Source organism: Arvicanthis niloticus, chromosome 4 (assembly GCF_011762505.2).
Source record: "Arvicanthis niloticus isolate mArvNil1 chromosome 4, mArvNil1.pat.X, whole genome shotgun sequence".
NCBI classification, from domain to species: domain Eukaryota; kingdom Metazoa; phylum Chordata; class Mammalia; order Rodentia; family Muridae; genus Arvicanthis; species Arvicanthis niloticus.
Window position 1 is genome coordinate 49,816,296 of NC_047661.1, and position 20,221 is coordinate 49,836,516.

General features: G+C 43.6%; 1 protein-coding gene across 6 annotated transcripts in view; it reads left to right on the top strand.

The window, feature by feature from the left end:
* Schip1 (schwannomin interacting protein 1) overlaps window positions 1-20,221 on the top strand; it is a 154,329-nt gene that overhangs the window by 93,933 nt on the left and 40,175 nt on the right. The window contains exon 1 of one of the 6 annotated variants that reach the window (XM_034499916.2): window positions 6,062-6,326. The exons of 4 other annotated variants lie outside the window; for them this stretch is intronic. In XM_034499916.2, coding sequence (XP_034355807.1) covers window positions 6,297-6,326 — 30 coding nt within the window. In that variant the 5' untranslated portion in view covers window positions 6,062-6,296. Of the gene's footprint in view, window positions 1-6,061; window positions 6,327-17,494; window positions 17,822-20,221 lie in introns of those variants that run through there. One more of the 6 variants, XM_034499915.2, reaches the window with a different exon arrangement.

A 20,221-nucleotide genomic window follows, 5' to 3' on the forward strand; every position in this document is an offset into this window, starting at 1 on the left:
TATTTCATGAAATCTGCATCTATTTGCTTATTCATTGTCTAACACTGTTCTCCTGTTGGCGGCTGCCTGTTCATTACCTACACTTAACACACCTTCGAGTTTCAACTACCCTCTTTGTTTCTGTTGTTCTCTGTACCAGAGTTCTCAAGGAGCACGGCAAACCCCCAAGGAAATCTTTTGGAAAAGGTTCTCCCATAATTGGCTAGCCTCTCTGCTTTCCCTCCAGCCCTCGGGCCTTAGCCCCCAGCTAACCAGTGGGGCCACTCTGCCATCTTAACATCCACCAGAACGTCTGTCTTAGTCAACATTTCTGTGTAATCATGTCTTCATTTTCAAAATGGAATGAACACATGCCAGGTGTGCCTTATCAACTCTTCTAGTACCTGGCTTTTTCTGTTACTTCCCACTCATCACTCTCACGCTCTCCCTTCTGGCTGTTTCCTTCCTTGATGCCATCCCTGATGCCAACCTCATGTGTGGTTCCCTCCCCCTCCCTCTCCCTTTCCTCCTCCTCTTTTCCCCCTCCTCCTCCTCCTCCTCCTCCTCCTCCTCCTCCTCCTCCTCCTCCTTCTTCTTCTTCTTCTCTCTCTCTCTCTCTCTCTCTCTCTCTCTCTCTCTCTCTCTTTCTCTCTCGTATGTATGGAGGGGGTGTTGACTACATATCTGTGTACCTGGTACCTATGGAGACCAAAGGAGAGTGTCAGGTCCCCTAATACTGGGGTTATAGACAGTTATTAGCCAACACCATGAGTACTGGGAGTCAAACCTAGGTCCTCTATAAGAGCAGCCAGTGCTCTTAACTACAGAGCCACTGCCCCAGCCCCATTGGCAGGGCCCTAACATTGGACTGCTCACAGTTTCACAAGAATAGCTGATACCTTCCTCTTTTTCAGAACATGTGGCCCTGGCTGCGTTTCTTCTGTACTTCTGAAGCATTTGAAGCAGACAAATGTCTGACAGCTCTCCTCTCTCTCCTTTACCCTTCCCTGGTAGCTCACCTTCCTCTCACCTTGCTGACCACACCCCCATGGCTTCTTGCCCTAAAACTGTGGGCTTTCAACCAGATTTGTTTTGGATGTGTGCAATTATAAATCATCACAAGCCAGCTTAAGCCAACTCAGACATGTGAATTTATTAGATTACAGTTATCGACTTAAAAACTTTGAAAGGAGTCTTACTTGGCAAAAATCCGGATGCCAATTGAGCTGTGCCCCTTTGGGAGGCTCTAGAGAAAGCTCTAGATGCAGCTAACCATCGTTTCTTTGCTATCATCCTCTATCTTCAAAGCCAACACCACCAGACCACCAGGCAAACCTTTTTCATACAGAAAGAAAAAGAATCTGGGTCTTCGTTTTATAGTTTTTGGTGTGTGTGCGTGTGCATGTGTTTATTTGTTGCTAGTTTCTGAGATAAAGACTTGCTGGGTATTCCAGGCTGCCCCCAGTCTCTTCAATGTCAGGATTCGTCATGTCCCATTGAGCCTGTTGAGATCCAAGCTCTAAGGAAATGTTCACCCTCGATGAGAGTTGTCTTCCTCTTCTCAATTCCTAGTGAACATACACACAAAATCTCTTTGGAGGCATTCGGCTCACTCCGTATTGTATACAGTTATCTGTACGGTGTACTCTTATGAAACCCTGCTTTGAATTGTACCCAGTAGGAATTTGTTTTAATTACAAGGTTGTAAGACTCAAAGACACTGTAGGGAAAGGACTGGCTGGATTGTGAGGCATCTTCAAAGGTTTGTTACTAGGCTTGACACCACTGATGCCAGAGAGAACTGCCCTCCTTCCACTGGGCATTGACAGACTCTGATGCTCACAGGATTAAACTTCCTCCTGACTTCTTTTCTTCTAGCATCCTAAGAGGTCACATCCCTCAACGCTATATAGCATCTGGCTGCTCTCTGTTGTTGTGAGGGGTACTTGCTGCCTTGCTCATCTACCTTGTCCCCCATTACTTTTTCCTCAACCCGTAACATTTCCTTGTGAACATTTTAAAGTGGAAATTTGTTTCACAAATTCGAATTCATATATTAGTTTCTTCTCAGAGCCCATGAGTCTCCAGCCTTTTACAAATGATGGTTTATATACCACTTTAAGAGTCTGCAATTGATATCTTACTAAACATGCTTTGTCGGAGCTCTCCAGTGGCCTCGCCCTCCGCTCATCCATCAGTTTGTTTTATTTATTTGACTCAGCGTACGGTTCATATCACAGCAAGTGTCCCTGTAAATACGTTAGCCTGCATATACTTAACTGAAGCTAAAAAAAAAAAAAAAAAAAAAGTGCAACTAGCTCTTTTTTTTATACCTCTTTGAGGTAAATACTATATTTAATAAAAATGCACAAATCTTGGTATTTACTCAGTGAAGGCTGACAAATGCATATACCCATGTAAGCCAAACAGTCTGCTCTTGTAGCACGTGTCAGAAAGTCTCCTGTGCTCCCTGCACATCAGTCCCCAACCCAAGTTTACTTCTGATGACCTGTGACTGTAACTGGTTACTACTGAAGTTACTGTTCAGAGCAGTTCTCTGGGGCTGGAGAGATGGCTCAGAAGGGAAGAGCATTTGCTGCTTCTCCAGAGGACCTGGGGTCTAGCCCCAGCACCCACAGACCTTTCTGTAACTCCAGTCCCAGGATATTTAATCCTCTTCTGGCCTTCATGGCCACCACATGCGTGTGGCGCACAGACATGCATGCGAGTCAACACTTAGACACATAAAATAAAAAACAAATCTAAGAAAAAAATTTAAAAACCAGCTCTGTATTGTGTTTCTTCTATTTGCCACAGTGGGAAAAGAAAAGCTTTTTTGAGATGTAGAAACACAACTATTTTATAGTGGCATAAATGTATGCTAATTGAGAAATGCTCTAACTTTTCCTTACACTCGTACCTTGGATGAGGTTTAGGCGAAGCCACACTGATTTTGGTTTGGGCCTGCTTTGGCCCAGTCTAGGTGAGTTGGTTTCTGCTGAGTCCTACTGGACATTTGTCTTAGTCTAGCCAGGCTTCTGTAAACTACAAACTCAGTGCCTCCTAAACAGTAGAACTTTATTTCTGTCATTCTAGAAGCCATTCACAGCGCAGCAGGTTCAGTGTCTGGGGAGGGCCTGCTTCCTGACTGACAGACAGCCCAGTTCTTACTGTGCCCCTTTAAGAGGGCATGAGTTCCTTCCATGAGGGTTCCTCCTCATACCTGCCCAGCAGCCCCACCTCCTCAGAGCTTTGCACTGGGGATACACTGCCCTTCCATCAGGCAAAAGCAGCCTTGTTGGACCTAGAGACTACTCAGTTGATACGAACTAGAAAACAGTGTTCCTCTCTTGGTTTTCTTCGATGCCCTATTTATTTGTTTGTTTGTTTGTTTATTGTTGTTAGTGAGCGTGTTACAGCATCCTTAGGCCTCAGTTTATCTAACTGCAAAGCAACAATTTTGGATTAAATAGTTTCTGGAAGTCCCACCTAAATATGAAATATTGAAAGTTTAAAGTGTTTGGCTCTCTTTGTTTTTAGATTTCATTGTGTAGCCCAGGCTGTCCTCAAACATAATCCTCCCCCTTCGGCTTCTTCAATACTAGAATTATGGCTACACGGCACAGTACTCAATTTAAGACTTAACTTTTTAAAATTGTGTTGGTGTGTGTGTGTGTAGGTGTGTGTAGGTGTGTGTAGAGCAGTGGACAACTTAGTGGAGGCTCTTCTCTCTTACCTTTATGTGGGTTCCAGAAATCAAATTGAGGTCAGGCGTGAGAACATTCACCCACTGAGATATCCCATTTGTCCTTCAACTCAATGGTTTTAATGAAAAACAAAAAGATTATAGACTGCACATAAAAAACATTGTCATTTTTAGACAGAAATAACAAATATTAATGTCCTTTGCTGAACTGTTTTAGCTTAAATGTTCTTGGGGCATCTGGTTTTTGTTTAAAGCTTTTTACTTTCTTTTTCCTGTACTGGTAAATCATAACATAAATCATAACATGAAGTCCTTTCTGGTGGACAGTTATTCAGACAAGCCTGCTTCATCTGTCCCTTTTTGTCTTGTTTACACCTTTTGGGAGGGAAGTGTTTTAACAGCATCTGGGATGCAAGTGTCAGAAATCTGTTCTCTCCAAAAACTACCTCTGAGTCACTCCCACTGTCTCTGGAACAGCAACTGTGAAGAGCAGGATTGTGTTTAGACCATTAAAAAAAAAAAAAAAAAAAACAGCACTTGATAAATGTCTTCAGGAGCTTATGTAATATATCCCAGAACCCCCAGGTTTAAAAAAGAACAGCATCCAGGAAGGAGAGAGAGAGAGAGAGAGAGAGAGAGAGAGAGAGAGAGAGAGAGAGAGAATATGTGTCTTAGACTCCTTTCCACATCTTAGACTTGTAGATTCAGGAATCAGAGCTGTGAGATCAAGCCCATTGCCCAAGTGAAGTTCCAACAGCCTTTGACGTGAGATGCTCTGTCTTGGAGACTGTGGGATGCCGCTCATGACGCCTGCTCCCCTGTACTCCATACAGATCTCTGTTCTGTGTGTACAGCCGGGCAGGCTGGAGTTTGGGTGGGCTGCTTTTACTGGTTTGCTTTATGGTAGCGTTTTGGTCCTCTTTCCATCTTAAGGTTAAGTAAACTTGTTACTACCCCAGAGTCTTGCGTTATTATCAAATGCTCTTTGTCCAATATGGCCGCTGTACTGTTGGTTTTTCAGGACACATGTCCTTTACCTAGAACCCACTGTTCAAATTTAGAGAACATGGGGTTGGGCCTCTCTTACCACTTTTTATACTCCTAATATGAGGTCTGAAATGGGTGTGCACATGGGCAAACCCTAAAACTAAAATTGGATGTAAAACTAAAATAGGATCAGCCTTGGGAACTTTTTCTTTAAAGTATGACAGTTCGAAGCCAGGCAAGGTTTCTCTGAGGACCATTTATGTCAACAAGGGCCAGAGAGATAGATAGTTCAGTGAGTCAAAGTGCTTGTCATCAGGGCTGATGACCTCAGTTTGAGCCTTGGGACCTATATGGTGGAGGGAAAGAACCAACCTGACCGCCACACATTTGCCAGGACAAGTCCACACGCACCTTACACAGAGACACAAAAGAAACGACAGTGTGAATTGTTTTGGGCAACCAAGGAATATAAAAAAGGAATTTTTATTGTTTTTCCCCTTAACTTTGTGTCATTGTGTTGGAGAATTCTTTCCTCTTTCCTACACACCGTAGAGTCCTAGAGTGGCCCTTGAGACGATTCAGAGATTGACCCCCATTTTCTTCCAGAAACATACATGATCCAACGTGTATTTTATTTGATTGTGATCTACAGGTCTCAAGTTCTTCCCATGCAGACTCTTGAGGATAGTCTGTCCCAGAGATTACCTGTGTTGTTTTGGGGTGTCTGTATATTCAAGTCATGGATTGGGTAATTTATACATGCAAGACCTACCTTTAAAGAAAAGTTTAGTTTTCATGTAATGAGTAAGTAATACCAACCTTAACATCTTAATAAGCTTCTCCAAAAATTATAGAAATCATGGTTGTGTCATATTTTTGTTTGACTAAAAACAGTTAAGAAAAAGTAAATGGGGTGTCTTTTTTAAATTACAAAATAATAATTTTAATGAAAGTCCTTCCTTTAGTCAGAAAGTTGACAAGATACTTTAAATGAAGCATGAATACAAACCTTGCATGTATGTATTCAGAATGGGCTGTTCTCTTTAGCATGTTAAAAGTTCCGAAAAGACCCTTAAGGCCAGGCTTTCATAATCACCAATCAAACAGCATTAGTGGGCAGGAAGGATGCTGTAGAAGGTTAGGAATGTCCAACTGCAACATTGATTTGTGTCTGTCGCTCGCTCTCTCTCCCTCGCTGGCCTTTTTCTCTATAATGAGTACTAGAATGTTTCCACATCAGTTAACTGCCTTCATAAAGCACCAGAAGGTCACACCAGCCCCAGACAGATCCTTTTCTTTGTGCCTATAATATAATTGGCTGATTGTGCGGGTGATGCGCCCGCCCCCTCCCCCAGTCCGGTCCCAGCTCGGCTCAGCAGCCTGCCTCCCGGTTCCGGAGGAGCAGAGCAGCTTGGAGGCTTCAGAGCTAGCTCGGTGGCTGCGCGCTTCCCAGCACAGGCAGTGCCACTGCGCAGGTTGCTCAGCGGAACTGCATCCATTTTAATCTGCGGGGAGCCCCTGCCTAACCAGGGCGTTCTCCCGCGCCTGTGGATGCTCAGCGCTTCCCCTGCACAGCCTCGCCCAGCAGTCCAGCTTTGGGGTCTGCATCCTAGGATGTTCTGAGATGGTACATCAGGAGAACTGCTCGTACCAGGTAAGGTTGGAAAGCCTGATTCCGAGGCCCTCACCCTATGGGAGAGGCCTTCCTCTTCTAGGGCAGCAGGTTGCCTCTTGCTGGATTTTCAGGGGATTTTTGCCATCCTGGGCTCCACTCCCGGCCTTCATTGCATACAGTATCTGAATTCTAATGAGGCTTTCTGAGGAGTAATGGAGCAGAAACGCTGCTTCTTTGGCCTTTAAAGCGTTTGTGGACTACATGGTGGTGATGTGTGCTCTGTACACTGTAGGTCTGTGCAAATAAGAGAAACTGCTCCGAACTGTAATTGAATTTAAGGGGGTTCGTACAAAACTGAAAAAAATTGCGATTATTGTTCATTGCATAAGAGGTCAATTACTTAGGGTCCAGTTTTTAAGACTGTCTATAAGGAAATTATTTAAATTAAAAGTCCTAATTGATGATCTTACAGTTTTTCATAAACCAGTCAGCAGGCATTTGACATTTCAAGTTGCACTGACATATCTTTATGAACCTGGTTTTGCCAGTATGCTCTTTTAGATGGTTAGTAGGTAAAAATTACAGTACCGGTGTGGGTTAAAAACTTCACACAGAAAAAAAAATTCAATTTAACACATGTTCATCTTTTGATATGCTAATTTGCTATCTGGGGTTAGGAATTCAACACTTCAGATAATTTCCAAAGCTCCCTACCTGAGTGTTTCGTAACTCCTCCCTCCCACTTGGGCTGTAGAGGCAACACTGTAAACAGCAAGAATGTTCTCAGAGAAATTGCTCTATGCAGTGGCTGGCAAGGCTGGTGCACATCCTGGGTGGTTGGTACTGATATATTACTCACCTGATGGAGTTTCTCAGAGACCAGCTCTCTAACCTAACAATGCCTCTTCCTTGTGAGAGGTCGGTTACCTGAGACAGGCAGGTGTTTCTCTGAGGGTCGAATTTCATAGTGTGAATGTCTGCAGGCGGAAAGTGGTGCATTTCACAAGACTCCAGGAAGGCAGCTGTTGCTAGCTAAGTAAAGCATGCCTATGAAATATGTCTGTGTACTATTTTTGTGCTTAATAATAGGAATTTTATAATCACAGGCCTGCTTTATAGCATTTTCATTTTACGAGACATTTAGTTCCCCGTATAGATCCTTAGGTATCAGGATTTGTGTTTCACGAGCATTCTTTCCATGAGAAAGTCAGAGAGCTGAGAAGAGGCACACATGTAGGGTGGGGTACATCAGGCATCCATGGAGAGCCTCGTGTGTGGATGGCTCAATGGGGCTGCAGGAGATTAAATTAGTGTCATAATTAAAATAGTTTTCCGCTTCCCTTTTCAGAGAAGCTCTGTAATTTATGTTGAAGGGGAGGTTACTAGAGGATCACTCGCTATATTTTTTTTCCTTGGGCCAAACACAAAGTCATTGTTTTTGGAAGGTGAAAAATTGGCCAGTATCAGCAGTTTTATTTGGGGGGGGCACGTTAGGCAAATGTTTCTTCCAAAGGAAGACAGATGTGACTTGACAGGAACTGAGTACTTAACAGTGGCACTATGTGTTTAATAGTTTTGAAGTCGTTATTGCTTATTTCCGCAGTAGAATTATGTGTGTTAGGGTTGCAGTGATAGTTAACTGACTGTGGATCACCCGCGGGGGGCAAGTGTATGGGCTTTTCCGAAATGCTTCCCTTCGGGGCTAGCTAACGAAAATAGAAGTGTTAGCCCTGATGCCAAGTCCTAATCCCTCTTAGAAACCTTGGTTTTAGAACCCATCTGGTGTCACATACGATTGGGTTTAGAAAAAGTGATTTCTCTAAATCCTTAGCTTGATGGGGTCCCAAGTCACTGGTGCTATCAACATTTATTTTTCTCAGAAACTTGCCCCCCCCCCTTTTTTTTTTGTCTAGGGCCTATTCATTTGTTAAAATGGCAGTGCAGAGAGGTTGTGGCATATTGCTTAGGTTTAGTGGAGCTTTTAATTTTTTTTTTTAAATCAGAATCTCACTATGTATACAAGAGTGGCTTAGAACTCACAGATGTCATCCTGCCTCTGCCTCCCCAGTGCTGAGTGCCACCAATCCCAGCAGGTGAGCGCTCTTAATGGGTTACCAGAGTTTCACTGGAGGATTGAGTATTTTCTCCCATCATTGACGTCTACTGGGGTTTCTGGAGGACATCCTAATAGAGCGGCTATGGGGGGGGGGGGGTGTCAGACTCCAGTCTCCTGAATGCTGTGTGCATATTTTGGTGCACATATATAGATGTAGATGACTGCCATTGCTATCATCAGATGTCAACCAAGTCCTCTAAATGGCTTACTGGTCTCTGTCCCTCATCACCCAGAGTGCTTTCAACATAGTATCCAGAATAAGCTGTTAAAATCAAAGTCTGATCATGTGCCACATTCCCAAATATCTTGAAAGTTTATCATCCCCCTTAGAAGTGGAACCCAGTTAGTCACAGAACCTGGACTTCACACCAGTGTCTTCCACCCAGCCATCCCCTGCCTCCATTTCCTCCTGGAGTCCATTCTGCTGGCCTTTACTCCTCTGGTTCAGTCCCTCTGGTCCACCTGGACCCTCCCCTCCACACCCCACCCACCACAACCCCCCATAGGCTTTTCACGTTTACCATTGGGTATAGACTTGTGCTAAAACATGGTTCACCCTTCTTCTGGAATTCACAGGGCACTGAGCAGCTCTACCCTCCGCCTTTATTCTTTCTTCAGATCTTTTCTGGGGTGCCTTTTCTTTTCTTTTCTTTAGACATCTTCTCTGAAATTACTCCATAAGCCCTAAGTTTTTCTATTTTTCATTATAGTTCCCAGATTTGCATTTACCACCATCGATTGGCACTGATTTCACGTCACTGTCTGTCTGTATTCAGTTTCCATTGCTGTATGAGAGTGGTTCTTTCTAAGGCCTCTAGTAGCATGCATGGGCAGACATGTCTGATGAAGTGAAAGGGCATTGGACATACTCGCCTCCTTCCCTCTGTGGACTTCCTTTTCTGAGAGAGATGCAGGCTACCGTCTTTCCCCTTATGCCCATTTCCTCACCTCTGAAATGGGCTTTTGCCTGTTGACACAGCATGACCATTGTTTGGTCCTCTGCCAGAGGCCACCCCTCTGCACAAGCAAGTCAGCCATCGCTAATGTAGAGCCACCTTGCTCCTGCAACTGTTTCTTCTGTGATCTTGGAACCTCATCAGGCCGCGCGTCACTTCCGTCCCGACCGTTTCAGGCTGATAGAAGTACAATCAATCCCGCTCTGTTGGTGATTATGTCGCCCAGGAGCCTATATGTCTCTGCTGAAGCAAGTGTCTGGATATCCTGAGCCCCGAGCAACCTGAGCCAAGGGAGAGTGGGCAGAGGAATTCTGCTGGGGAATTTTCCATGATAGTTTCAGGTCACCCTGCTTTTCCGATCTCCCTGGGTTCACAGGAAACTCCAGCTCACTAAGACGCAATGACACTTTCAGTCTTCACCCTGTTAGAAGCCAGAGCTGTCAACCTCCATTTTTCCAGTCTTGGGAGGAAGCCAATCTCTTCTTCTAGCAAAGAATCTTGCCCACAGCTTCAGTTCTGGCAGCCTTCAAAAGGCCAAATTCTTCTAAATTGTTTCTGATGGACAGCTTAGAAACATTGTTAACTTGTAAGCACAAGTTTAGGTCAATGGGGTCCATTGAGCTTAAAAACTTCCAAATATTTTTTTTCTCTTCTCCTGCAGTGTTGTTTGGGGGTAAGTACAGCATGGAGAAACAATGACAGTCTTTCATGTCTCCCTTGCTGTCCCTTAAATGACCAGCTCTGATCCAGATCACACCCTTGAATTCTTAGCTACAGTAGCCACTGTGAGAATGGAGACACACAAGGAGGAGAAGAGATAAAAGGGCACGTGACTAGCTCTCATCTACCTCCCTCCCCAGTCCAGAGTCCCTTCTTTAAGCACAGTCAGGAATCTGTAATGTTTCTCCAGTCCTTTCAGATAGATTCCAGACACTTTTGCATGGATTCAAGGCCTGGCAGGGATCCAAACCCTGGACTAAGTACTCCTCCCTTCTTCCCTCCTTCCCCCCTCCCTCCCTCCCTCCCTCCAGATTGCATGCTACCCCCACACTTTGTCCCTGCCGTGCTGCCTCAAGCTGGGATGCCTTCCGCCCACACACCACCTGCCCACACCTTTTGCCAGCTACTTTTAAGGCACAAATGCCACCACCTCCTGCAGAAAACTTCCTCCTCACCATCAAATGTCTCCCTGGCACTCTTTCTACTCCGTTAGGGCCTCTTTACCAGGCTCTAACATGGGTCTTTGTCTCCCATTAGAGAAAGACTCCTGAAGACACGATTCTTGTGTCAATTTTTAGAAGGCTCTGCCTTACACACATAGATTATATGTTTATTAAATGCTTGTTGGAGCAAACTCCCATTTTCTGCTGTTGGTATGTTCTGAGCCCTGAGAATCAGAGAGCAACCCAGATCTCTGCCTTGCAGCAGGGAATCAGCAAAGCTGACCCCAGCACTATAGGGACCAGCTACTAGGCTTCTGAGCCCCCATTACCAATGCTTTTAACATACTGTCTGCCAGAACAGATACACAGGGCCACACACGGTTGGTGAATGAAGGAGATACACTCATCCCAGCCCAGTCTGGGAAATCCCTCCATGCCTACTGATTTCACCCCAAGATTTTGCCATCCTGACGCTCATCATCAGGCATGTTTGTATTTTTTTCTTTTCTTCTTCTTCTTCTTTTTTTTTTTTTTTTTTTTGGTAAGCTTCATTATTTAAAAATAAATATGCAATAAATAAAAATATCACACACCAAAATTAAGCAGACCCAAGGTCGGCACTAGTTGAATTCTATACAACTAGAATTGACTTTCAAAATAGAATCTCTGAAGCTATGTGCTAAGTTACACTTACTTAATGCTAAATGTATTTTATGCACCTATCCAAACAAACAAAACCATGACAACTAGAACTAGAAAAACAATTAGCTTCATATTCTCCTTCAGAACTCGTGTCCATTACCTGCATTCAGTTCTTCTTCGTCCCTCGTTATACTTAGCTCCCCCAGCTTATCTCAGGGATTCCACTAAGTTGGCCATCATGGTCTATTTCCAGGTACATCCATACTTAGTTGAGACAAGCACTCACCCATAAGCTGCCTTTTCAACCCCTTCTTTTCTTCCTTTCTTCCCTCCCCTCCCTCCCTCCTTCCTTCCTTTCTTTCTTTTTTTTTCCTTTTCTTCTCTCCCCACTGCTTCCCCTTCTTTTTCCTCAGTCCCTCTCCCTCCCTGCACCTCTGCTTATGACCAAACCCAGGGCCTCCTGAACATCATGCAGTTATCTACCACTGAGCTGTGACATGTTGAAACTTGTCATTGAAACATGGCAGCCCAATGATTCTGGTGACTTAGCCTCCTAAGTAGCTGAGGTTACAGGCTTGCACTACCAAGTCCACCTGATGCTTTTGTTAATAACATTGCATCTTCTGAAAATTTGGGGTTATTTATTCATTCATTTTGCAAGATAGGTCAGGGACAGGATGCTAGTTCTCTCCACCACCTTGTAGGTTCCGGATATCAAAGTCAGGCTTGGCAGCAACTGTTTTTACCCACTGAGCATTCTCACTACCTCTCATATTTTACTGTTATTCCTTTACAGTACAGAGGGGTCATTTCACTGCTTCACAGAACACTAAGTTTTCTGGAGCAAACTGCTGTGGAAGTGTCATGCCCAGCTCACAAAACAAAAGATACCCTATCTTGGTCTCAAACAATCAAACTAGGGAGTGTATTGGTTTAAGTAGTTCATCAAGATACCCTCAAATTCTCAGTAGAAAGAGAAGTAAACAGCCTAGCAAGCCCAGATTCAGGTGGATCCTGTGGAATGTGGACAGAAGCAAAGAAATCCGTCTGTCTCCGGTGACACCAGCTCCCTTCCTTCTCCCTTCCTGAGAATGAGAGAATAAGGTATCACACTGGAGTTTGCCCAAGAATTCCATGTTCATCTGCACATGGCGGGGGAAGAACCACACCACTTCAGGAGGAAAAGGGAGCTTCAAGGTGTTTTAATGCACTGTTTTGATACAGGCTTTTAAGTATGAATTCAATTGTCTTTATCTGTCTATATATTTTGCTTTTGCTGGGAAGTTTTGATTTCACAGTAGATAGTCCTAAGAGTGTTCTAGTTTAATTCTTTTGCCTGGTTAGGGAATTGTATTCTGTCTCAAACAGTAACAATTAAGAAAGTAATTCTGAGTATAAATGTCTATATGTTTGTCTTAGCCAAGATGTCTGAAAATCTAATTCTGTGCTTTCTCACAAAAAGAAGCACAAGTGACAAGGGCTGAGTAGATGAAAGATGATCCTTTAAGATTCAGTGTAAAGGTCATCTGACATAGACGCATAGTGCAGGCCACTCTTGTAGGGGCTCAGTCTTCATGAGCTGGACTTGGTGATTTAAAGAAGTCAATATTTAAAGCCCGTTTTAATCCACAGATGTTAAACGGAATGGATGGTGGTGACAGGGGACAGGAAAGAAAGAAATGGGACACCTTTGTGATACACATCACTGCACTGAAGCTTTGGAGAGTAGAAACCCCCACATCACTTATACACATGTGTATGTATGTACATATAAATATAGACTCTTGGGTGACCAATCACAGTTCCACAAACAGAAGAACCATTAATAGGCCTGTGTACCAACCGAGCCAATTTTCATTATATATTTATATTCTCTATACCAGGGGGGAATTTCAAACTTTGATCTCCACTGGATTGAAGCATCAGAAACTACTCAGCCTCCTGAAATAGAAAGTAATTTGACAAAATTGCTTGAGTTCAAAAGAAAGCAGCCATCAGGGAAGCCTCGTGGCAATCAGAGAACCATTATGGAGTGGGACACAGAGAAAAATATAATGAGAGTATTGCTGATCCTACCTGGAAGCTGGGCTAGGGGCTGTCAGAATGAATGCAGAGGAGTTTCTGGGACCCAGGATGTTAGCCTGGTAGGAAGATTTACTAATGTGGTCCTCCATTCTTGGGTATGGAAAAGCATTTGACATGGGTGGCTTCCATTCCTGACCTCCTACCCCCACCCCCAATGTCAGTATTTTAATGTTTTTAACCTACAATTCTTAAAGCACTGCAAATTTTCATGGATTTTTTTCCCCAGCCATACGAATGCCTTAATTGAAAAGCAAACCAGATTCAGATGAGCTTTACATAGGAGAAAAAATTGTTTGAAAGAGACTGTAATGTTGAAGAAGGGATGAGGGTGCTAAAAGAACAGATCAGAAGGCTGAAGGGTTAATGAAGATTAACTAGAGTTTCCACCTGTGAATAGGAGAGGCTTTTGATAATCCATAAGTGATTTCCCAGTAATGTGCGCAGGGTTCTCAGAGTCAATAATTTCCACCGATGGCTGATAATGATCATTTAAAAGCATTAGATCACAGGAGAAATATGCCTTGCCATTCAGAGCATGGCTTGGCGTCCTTGGATTTCAGGGTAGGGAGTGGTGCTTTCAACCTCAGATTCTGAGAGGCTATAAGCACATTTCTGAGAGACAGCATTAGTATCTAGGCCTGTCTTCTTCTAGTTCCTTTCAGGCCATTCTCTGCAGGAAGGACAGACATAATGGTGTGGTCTTAGCTAACATGGCTGCTACAAAGCCTCCCACCATATATTCAGCTCCTGTCTGCCAGGTGGTGGCTGGATTTGTTTTATCCAGCCTTGTGTTCATCAGGACCTCTTGGAAGTGAAGTTTATTACACCACTGATCTCAAGCAACAAAAATCAGGGTCTTGCCACCCTATCCGGAAATGCAGTCTGAAACAGAAGAAAGATGGCTGATAATGGTCTGTTTCCCTAAGCTCTCCCAGAAGTGCTTCGGAAATATAAGAGGCATCTAGAAGTTTCAGGGATCCTTGGAAGTACAGCTTCTGACTTGGTAGGCTTCCAGTTGGACCTGAGACTGTGTTTCTACGGGCCCCTAGGCTTTATTGATGCTCTGCCCCAAGAGTAGCAAAACTCTAGACAGCATGAATGATCACTTTGTGGAGCATGATAGGACCCTGACTGTCAGATCCCCTGGAGAGGGTTTGAGCTGTGAGCCTGTGTGCTCAGAACTCACCTTGGGAATCTCAACTGCTCTGCTTAGGCAGACTCCCGCAAGCTGTCACAACCCCCCTCTAGGGAGGTGGCTCTGGGTTGCCTGTGGGAGCACAGTACTTACTTAGGATGAGAAGGAAGTTCCTTCTGTGCTTTCTTACTGCCAATCCTCATAGTTTTTAATACAGTAGTGAAATCTCCATGTTGGATTCAGTGTTCTGTTTCTAAAAGATGACATTATTGATGCATGTATTTATACATTTGTATGTGCAAACATATATAGTTCATGCATTATTAATAATATGTTTGTATTATGTATACAATATTTATTGTATGTTATATATGAATATATTTGAATATATATAATATACAATAATACAAATGTACTATTGTTTGTATAATTTGTGTGTGTGTGTGATTAGTGATAAAGGTGTAGTTTTTCTAATTTCAACTCTATACTGAAGCCAACCCAGTTATAATGAAGCTAAAGCGATATTATCAGAATTGTATGTGTCTCGGTGTCTTCTGATTTCTAAATTTTTATAGCTTCAGTCCTGCTCGTTATCAGCTGTAGGTTGCTTAGTGACTTACAATAGGGACCCAAATGAGTGACTAAAATTGACCATGATGTAAAAGAAACAAAGAGTGAGTCCAGCCACAGTAACTTTGCCTCTCCTCTGGGGAAGCCAGTTCTCTAGGCTCCACCCTGTAGGCTGTGTATGATTCTTCTGAAGGAGCCATCCTAACAGCTCCGTGGAAGTGTCCTACAGACAGGTGGCCTTCCTCCTGCAGCCAGCCAGCCTCACAGGAGCCCCACAAAACTGTGTCAATTGAAAAAACACTAATGTTAGTTCTTGCTGCTTCTCACTGGACAGAGCGTTTGGAAGAAACGTTTCCAGCCACACATCTACTCCTCGCTGTTTGAATTCGAAGCAGCTCCTCAGTGACCGCTCATCATAGGCAAAGCAACGTCCCAGGCGCTGTGGGCCGAACAAAGTGACTAACCACAAAATCCCTAATGGGGGGAAAAAGGCCTAACACAGTAATAGCTGTCAGAAAGAAGCTACTGTGGCTCGTGAGAATTCCATGGTAAAGCAGAGGAGAAAATTCACTAGACCGTGTGCTAGGTCCTGAGGGCGGAAGCTTTCTTTCCATTTCCTAAGGCGCCAGCAGCAGAAGGGTTGCAGCAGTGCATGCTGGGTGTTCCAGATGTGTGATTTAGAAAACAAGCCAGTATATGACTGAGGTGTGCTGCTGGATTTTTCTTCAACACATCCTAATTAAAAAAAAAAACAAACAAACAAACAATAACAAAAACGCCTGTTTATTGCTTTTGGGATCAGCCAGTAGGGGGCTCTAGCATACCCATTTATCATGTGGGCCACCAAGGCAGAGCACCTAGATTCGAATTCCTACCTGACTATGGCAATTTAGGTAGTGGCTAGGGGCCCTCCTCCCCCCCCCCCCCCCAGCTATAAAATGCAGCTGGCAATAACACATACTCTGTAGGATTAGTGAAGGATAGAGGAAATATGTAAGGTGCCTAGCCCCAGTAAAGCACATCTGTTGTTACATGGTTGCACATCCTGTAAGATTTGTGCTTCCTTCATCTCCGCCACCCCCTCTGATCAGTTAGGTTATAAGAGGATTGTTCAAAGTAGGAGCATGGTTTCAACCCCATAGCCTTGACCTTAGTGACTGTGGTCACAGCCCTAGCCAGCCCTCAGTGGCCACCATTGCCACACAATCCAGACAAACACTCCCGGACACTGCCATCGGGAATGAGAGTCCAGGGGTCTGGACTAGAGTAAGACAAGGTCTTGCAAATGTATCCCACAAGATGAAACTTATCCGTGTGATACCTTACAAAAGGGCTATTCATCCCCTTGGGAGCAGAGAGGACTGGCTTGGGATGGGGTCGGGGAGGAGGGAATGGAATAAAAGAATTTAGATTTGGATCTGGGCTGCGAATGAAAATATTTGCCTGATAGAAACAGGGCTACCATAAAGTCCACTGAGCCATGTTTACATCCCAAGTCCAACACAAATTGAATTTAAAAATATTTGCGGAGGTAAACAGCTAAAGGTGAGCCTGTGAGCAGAAGGTTGGGATGTGGAACAAGGTTCTATTGAATGGCATTTTCCTTCAGAACTGTTCTTAACAATGTTGCAGTTGCTCGGGAGTGTGTGATGAGAATTGATTGACTTGTCCATTTGCAATTTTCCGTGTGAAGATTTCAGAAGGTAAGGCCCGTTGCTAAGTGGAGGCTTGGCCTTTGAATTCATCTCTGGTTGGTTTTCCCTGCAAACTCTTGTTTTGGAGTAATAGCATTTTTGTTGTTGTTGTTTATGGGAGTATTAATTTGATATGTATGAGTAGGCTTGAGTGTGTGCCTGTGAAGTTCTGTTTGTCTGCTTCTTTGAGCCAAACATCCTCCAGCTGTGGACCTTTCCCCGGCTGCATGTAAAACCCATAAACAAACCCAGAAGCCATGGGAAAAGAGTAAAGAGAGCAATAGAAAAGAAAGCGTGCGTCTGTGAAAAAGCCCTCCACTGGCTGAATCTTAAAAGGGAAGTTGATGGATCCTCTTCCTTTCTCTTGCCTATATTAGTAGGACAAAGCCGTGCTCCTGGGGCAGAGAAGGGTTAGAATCAGTCTTAGTCTTGGGCTTAGTGCTCATTCCAGACAATGAAACTTTTACATCTCGTAAATGATTTGGAAAAAAAAAGAAATGAAGTGCTTCCCATTGGCCATGGGAAAAAGAAAACCGACAAACGTCTGTCTTATGGGTCACCTTAAATGATAGTTTTCGTTCTGTGTGGAGCATCCGACAGAGCTCACAGTGAGATCTCTCGGGCTGCAAGTTTTTGTGTCTATTTTTAGACTGCGGGCAGTCTACTGGCCTCAGAGTGCCTCGCCAAACTCCAGTTAACATTGGGCCCTGAACTGGGGTCGGGTCAGCTGGCGGAAGCTTACTGTCCCTCCTTTCCCCTTTTGGGAGCAGGAAAGGTGCTGTGGAGAAGAATCTGGGCCAGATCATTCAGGGAAGGTGACAGCAGATGGTAGGCAGGCTGGACTCTCTCAACAAGCCGATTGTCAGGAACGGAGTGCGCCTTACAGCAGGCAGCTGCCCAGTGCCCAGGAGAAAGAATCCAGGCAGGCCAGGCGGGGCAGTGTCTGAGGCAGAAGGGGGCAAGGACACTACAGCCAGGCACAGGTTCTTCATGCCAGCATGAGTGGTAACCAAGGAACTGGGCAGTTGGCACTTCAGCCTGTCAGGGTTCATGGGAGATTATTTCTTAAGTGAAATTCTAAAGAGTTAAAGGATGAATTTGGACCGTGATGGAATGGATGATGACATCATCAGTCGAGAATCCCCATTGGATTTGGAGGGGAATTATAAGAAGGTAAGGGGGGGAGCGCTTTTGTTTATAAACAATTGGACCATTTTTCTAAGAGGGAGGAAGGTTGCCAAATTCCACACACAGTGGTCATTGCCGTTGTACACTGAAGGAAAACTAAATACACAGAATTAACCACAGTAAGCTTGGAGACCCCGGTTCAGGCCCCCGGTTCTTCCCAGCTTACAGTCATTAATACAAGAACAGCTAAACCATACATGTCAGCGTTCTAAAGCTTAGAGAATTTCTATTATGCACTTCATTGCAAAGCAGCATTTTATACAAAGGGATTTTTTTAAAAAAAAAAATTATTGACATAATTCAGCAGTTCAGTAGAAACAATTACTTGGTAGAGCTAACGGATCCAAGTTTGTTTTTAACAGTGAAAAAAAAATTAAAAAGTTTTACAGAGAAGTTTGGGGTCTTAAAAAATTGATACAGTATCTGTTGATTCTCTGCTTGCCTTTTCTTTTGAAAGTCAGTAAATATATTTTGGGAATGTTTTATGTGGTAATTGTCTGGTAATAACAGGCCCAAGTAAAAATAGCTTTAGTTATATGGGTGAGATCATGAAATCAGGCTGCAAGTCTATGCTTGTCTGCCCACAGAAGCCCAAACACATACAGCCCTCCATCCTTACATTTGACAAACGTCAAGTGTAGCTCTTAGCTGGACAACACGAAGAATAGGATCCTCCATTCAGTCAAAGGTGTCATTAGTGGTTTTGCCCAGAGTAAGACATAGGAAGAAGTTTCTAGCATGTTCATTCCTCAAATTTGGTCAGCTGTGACATCTGCTTCTTAAACTCTGCGTGCGAATGTGGAGGCTCTTTGACGTATTTACTGCATATCTTATCATCTCATCATAATTTGTATTCTTTATCCAGGGTGTAAAACGTAAATTTTCGGTAGATCCCAGTGCCTGGGCCATGTTGCCCTGTGTATTTTCCATCCCTGGTGTTCTCCAACCAGGGGCTAAGAGCTCAGTGTGGTGACTTTGTGTCCTGAAACCCCAGCTGTCCGCCCTTCCCCCACTGGGCGGAAGCTGGAACACAAAAGACACTTGGGACACTCCGCCATCAGTCAGATCACTTATCCAACCCTGCAGAGCAAGGGTATCAGTCTCTTGTGTTCTGTCTTCAATGCCAGAGAACTGGTCACAGTTTTCTTTGTCAACTCTTTTTTTTTTTTTTTTTTAATTTAAAAAAAAAAAAAAGTCCAGATCGGTTCACACTAAGGAAAAAAAGAAAGGCATACCGTTACTAATTCGCTAACAATAAAATCATGACCACTGTGCTTGTATCCTACCTAGAAACAGGGAGGAAAACAGATGCCTGGAATAAGTGAGCTGAGCTACACTGGCAACCTGAGACAGGGCTGGCCAAAGCTACCAACAAGTAGAGCTCCAGGAGCTTAGAGGCACCATGGTCAACAAAACACAGTATAGGCCACCATGAAGCACAGGCAGTAGAAGGCTATGTTCAGTTTCAGGAGAAATAATATGAATAGGTTAGTACAAAACAAACAAATGACCTATTACGTGGGATGCTACAGGTATACAATGTGAGACCCAAAACATAAGAGTTGGCTCCTTGTCAATCAGCTTCAGAGTTACCTTCCCTAGGCAAGTGCCTTTATGTTTGTGCAGAGTGTTGTTTATCCTTGTGGTCACTGTGAAGACTTCATTATGCTTAGAGGGAAGAAAATTGTAATTTTGTTGTGAGCTTCTAGTGAAATTGATCAACATAGGCTTTTTTTCAGAGTACAAAGATGAGAAAGATAATTCTCACTATAAAAAAAAAAAAATCACTTTACCTAATCCAATCTTCCTTTTCAAAAGTTTTTTTCCCCCTTAATGTTTTTGGTCTTTGGTTGACTAGGGAAAAAATAAATAAATTAAATGCCATAAAAAGTCCTCTACAGGCATTTTGGTCTTGCATCCACCAGTTAAATGTAATGGGGCCTGTGTCTCAAGTATACATTTACTTTACTCCAAAATTACATTGATTCATCATTATAAATATAAATGTCTAAAACACATGCACAAATAGCTAATTGAGAGAATAAAATGCTTATGAATAAAAAATAAAACCCCAAATGAAACCTTCTCTCCTTTTCTGTGAACTCTCCCCTCATTAAGATCCAGCATCAAAACCAGTTGGAAAATCAGTGTTAGCTGCCCAGGTGCTACTTAATTCCCTGAATGGGTCACATTAATAAATACCACATGCGTGCAGGGATTGTTTTACAGGGTTGTCTTAAAGTCAGACAAACAGCCTTCAGGGGGAAAGGTCACTTTCCAATGACTAAAATTAGATTCACCAAGGCAGAGGAAGGAAAAGATTATGCAGCTGTCCCTTTTCCTTGGGGAAGGCCTGCCTGTAGCAAAGATGTTTCATTAAGAACC